Raw genomic sequence first — 3,994 nt, 5'->3', positions numbered from 1 at the left:
GCGGCTAGTGAAAAAGTCATCAAAAATAAAACTTCCTGTTTATTAGGGTAAATAAATGACATTTTAAGAGCAAGCACTTTCCAGTGCTGTAAGTAGACAGCCATTTTTGAAATCGCATAAATGGCCTTTGTCACATTAAATGCTGCGGACAAATCCAAATTTTGTGATCTCAGCTCAATTAGCCAATCAACTGGGTGATTTTTTTTTATTTCATTATAAATAAATAATTATTACGTTTTAATATCAGGTTGATTGACAACAGCAATTCGTGCATTCCACCCATTGTTTTTAAATGTCTACCTATTACACAGAACATTGTAATTTTCAGATATTTTCACTACAGTTTGATACATCAGTAATTTCTGATAATTTTGAATCCGTCAGTGTTGGTGTGTTCTTTTCATTTCCACCCTAAGGGTCAATTTAAAAAAAAATTGACAAGGACAGTAAAACCCTCTTTATTTTTTTGTATTTTACCATAAAAAAAAATTGCAAACTAAGATAAAAAGACAAATTATTATACATCAAGATCATGAACTAAATAGCTTATCTTTTCACTTCTACACAAGACATACATCAGTAATACTCACTCAGCATCTTCTGGTAACTACTATATCAATTATTCTAGGCTCAATCATTATAAAAACTCTTTTTTCATCGTTGAAGCTAAAATTCAGAAAAGCATTCCCAAAAGCTATCGAAGACTACCAAAGCACATATTCAAAAAGAAAATTCAAGCATTACTATTTGTAACTTTAGAAACTCTGGACAGTTATGCTGACACTAGCACTCTCCTCTCTGAAATAAAAAAGTCATCTTAATTATAGTTCAATCATAAATCATAATATTTTTCTTCACTTTTCATTACTTATTTGACAAATAATGTATTCAAAATTGACTTTTTTTAACGCCTTCAATTAGAAATTCATGTATGTATGTCCTTAACACCGCCTGCCTAGATTAGCTTGCTATTTGCAGGCATTGATCATTGTAAGTACCTTTTTGGAAAACTTGATAAACTTGAAACTTACAGCTTAGTAAATTACAAAGAGAGATACTATGTTGTGGTTCAGCTTTATTCTTGGCAAAAACCATGCAAGGAAAATAAAAATTGAACCAAGCATAAAACTGAACCACAATAAATACAAATTAGCAAAAGAAATAATGGACTAATGATGTTAAACGCCAGGAAATCTAAACGAAACTAAGCTAGGAGCTTATATAGTATGATCAAGATTTTCTCTCCAAACATTTCGTATATAAAGTAAAGCTGATGCATTAAATAGTTTCCTCTTAGTAAGGTTTTCATTAGTTGTTTAAAAATGTGATTACTCATGGCTGCTTTATAAAAGTTGGTAAAGAATTCCATATTTTGGGGTGTTGTACTCAGTCCAAGTCAAGTGATTTGCAGTTCATGAAGGAGCCAAAGACCTAATCTACCAACTGGAAGCTGATGCTCTTGGAAGACTCATGTTAAAACAAGGCCATGAAACCAGATTAATATACAGCACATGCACTGTGATACTGTACTAAAGTACAAGGTAATTGACAAAAATCCTCATAATTTGTAGTAGTAGGCACACCTACATGATTTTTGTCGATTGCCGCATCGGCACATAAAATCACCTAGTGTCTCTCCAGCTTCATGATAACAAATGTGAGCAAAAGAACAAGAGGGGATAACAAACAACAACTGGTATAAATATTGGTACGAAAAAAATGCTGTTTACATGATATCTGCAACAATTAATGTTCTAAATTTGCTCCCTCTGGTCCTGCACTTTTCACAGTCGCAACATGCAACTCAGTTCCTACAGTTCACATGGTTTCTAAAGTAACATCTCTTTAGCACTGAATGTTTGATGTTGATTATTTGGTAAAAAGGCTTTTTGGCAATCTTAGCAAAGATGCATGAACTCCTGTCCTATCGCATGGCATGGGGGTATTCAATTGTTCCCATTCATTGCGTTTAGTATTGTAACACTCCACACTATCAAGAATGACCTGCTCATCCTCACCACCAAACACATACACGGTTTCATTGACAGCCACAATTCCACAAGCACCACGTGGAACTTGAGGAGAAGAAACCAGACTCCACTGATTTAAACATGGGTCAAATATTTCACAGGTTGGTTCGAGCTCCTGGTTATTGTCATCCTGAAACCCCCCAACAACAAAAATTTTCCCACAGACAGTGACTGCTGCAGCAGATTTACGGAGATTTGTCAAATCTGGAGCCTTTCTCCACTGGTTGGTTGATGGATCATAGCTTTCAGCACTTTTCAGACAGGCCTGGCCATCAAAACCTGCCATTACATAAATGACATCCTCTAAACCAACTGCACAATGATCAGTTCGGCCAACTTCCATTGATGCTAACTGCTTCCATTCATTTGCAACTGGGTTGTACTTATGAACATCAGACTTCATATGGGCATTAGATGCACCACCAATCAAGTAAAGTTCTTCATTGAAAGATGTTAATGTACTCCCCTTACAACAGAAGACATTTTTCTTCATTAATTTCCATGCATTCTTTTTGAGTTTTGGGTTAAAACAGTAGACTTTGTCTGATGCATTAACCATTCCATACAAAAGACCGCCACAAACAGCAGAAACGTAAAAACCACTCACACTTTCGCCAATAAGAGGGCATATTTTAGATATCGACTCCTGCCATTTCTTAGTGGAAAGGGCAAAGTAGTCCATGTCAAATATTAGATAACCTTCACTGTCGTAACCACCATCAAGAACAATCATATATTCTTCCTTCTCGATGGAAGTGCGATGTTTAAGCAACCTGCCTGAAAACTGATCGGGAAACAGAAAAAAGTCCAGTCCACCGTTTAAGATAGTCGTGCAAATGCGATTCTCTGTGATCAACTCTTCCTTGTTTAGAATCTTTCGCAGACTGAACTTGGACATCGAGAACAACCTCAAGCACTTCAGGAGATCGGGCAAAAAGCATTCTCTCGTCGGCAAATCATGCCTGACCCACGCCATCACGGCTTCATAGACTTGTTCTTCTTCGGAGACATTCAGCTCGTCTTTACACATCAGTTCTTTGACTTGCGCAAACCCAAGCGATAGAAAATCCTCTGATTTTACAACGGCGACAAAATGTTCGTATTTGTATTTCACTGCAGCCTGCTTAAGCGAATCACAGTTGTACTGAGAAGCGAAGGATTCCAGGGACAGGCAATTTGAAGCATTAACTGATTCTTCCAAGAATTGTGATGCTTTTGATTTCAATTTTGGGATCATCAAATAGTCAGAAGCCATGAAAAGATCCTGTGCGTTAGAAGAGTTGATGCTGGCCCTTCCAGTATAGATAAACTGAAGAACTTCTGCGACTATGGATGACTTGATCTCATTGAGTTCAACTAAATTGTTCTGTTGTTCCCTAACTTGTAACGGACTGGAAAACAAAGCCTTGAAGTAGTCACTCGAGGCAGACAACACGATTCTGTGCGCAGAGAACTCCTGTCCTTGAGCTCGAACTGTGGTATCACAAAGAAATTTCGCCTTTCTAAGCTCGTCTAGTTTGTGAAGCAATTCTTCCTTAAAATCCTCGTCAAGCGTTCTTGTCTGCATTTCATCTTGTTTCCCTACTACTAGTGCTGACTCCATATTTGTGCCCGGCCCGTCTTGTCGTGGCCAGGACTTCGTGTAAGACTACTAATACGTCCCGAGCTAGAACCAACCTCGTTCCCAGGGCCTCTCCTCTTCACGTCCCGACCCTGGGAACGAGGTTGCAGATTTAGGGTGCGTTTTTTGGGAGAATCCGCAAACGGATTTGTGATCTCAGATTTTTCGGATCATGCCGCATCAAAGGAACCGACGAATCCACTCTGGACAAGGATTCGTCGGTTCCTTTGATGCGGCATGATCCGAATGATCTGAGATCACAAATCCGTTTGCGGATTCTCCCCCCCCCCGCCCCCCCCCCCCAAAAAAAAAAACGCACCCTTAGTAATACATAGCCCTCAGT

The 3,994-nt window shown here is 38.5% G+C and overlaps 1 protein-coding gene across 1 annotated transcript; it reads right to left on the bottom strand.

Annotated features, from left to right (window-relative positions):
• Positions 1–442: 442 nt before the first annotated feature.
• On the bottom strand, positions 443–3,719 carry LOC146476205 (kelch-like protein 38). The gene has a single exon (XM_085114743.1). It carries the CDS (start codon positions 3,631–3,633, stop codon positions 1,870–1,872), a length of 1,764 nt encoding a protein of 587 aa, XP_084970869.1. The 5' UTR covers positions 3,634–3,719; the 3' UTR covers positions 443–1,869.
• Between the last annotated feature and the right edge of the window lie 275 nt (positions 3,720–3,994).

Source organism: Pavona decussata, unplaced genomic scaffold (genome assembly GCF_977016875.1).
Source record: "Pavona decussata unplaced genomic scaffold, jaPavDecu1.1 SCAFFOLD_78, whole genome shotgun sequence".
NCBI lineage: Eukaryota > Metazoa > Cnidaria > Anthozoa > Scleractinia > Agariciidae > Pavona > Pavona decussata.
The sequence above is the reverse complement of the archived record's forward strand: the minus strand, read 5'-3'. Positions and strand labels throughout refer to the sequence as shown.

Coding starts and splice junctions, on each gene's coding strand:
- LOC146476205 (XM_085114743.1), bottom strand. CDS start 3,633: ATGGAGTCAGCACTAGTAGTAGGGAAACAAGATGAAATGCAGACAAGA.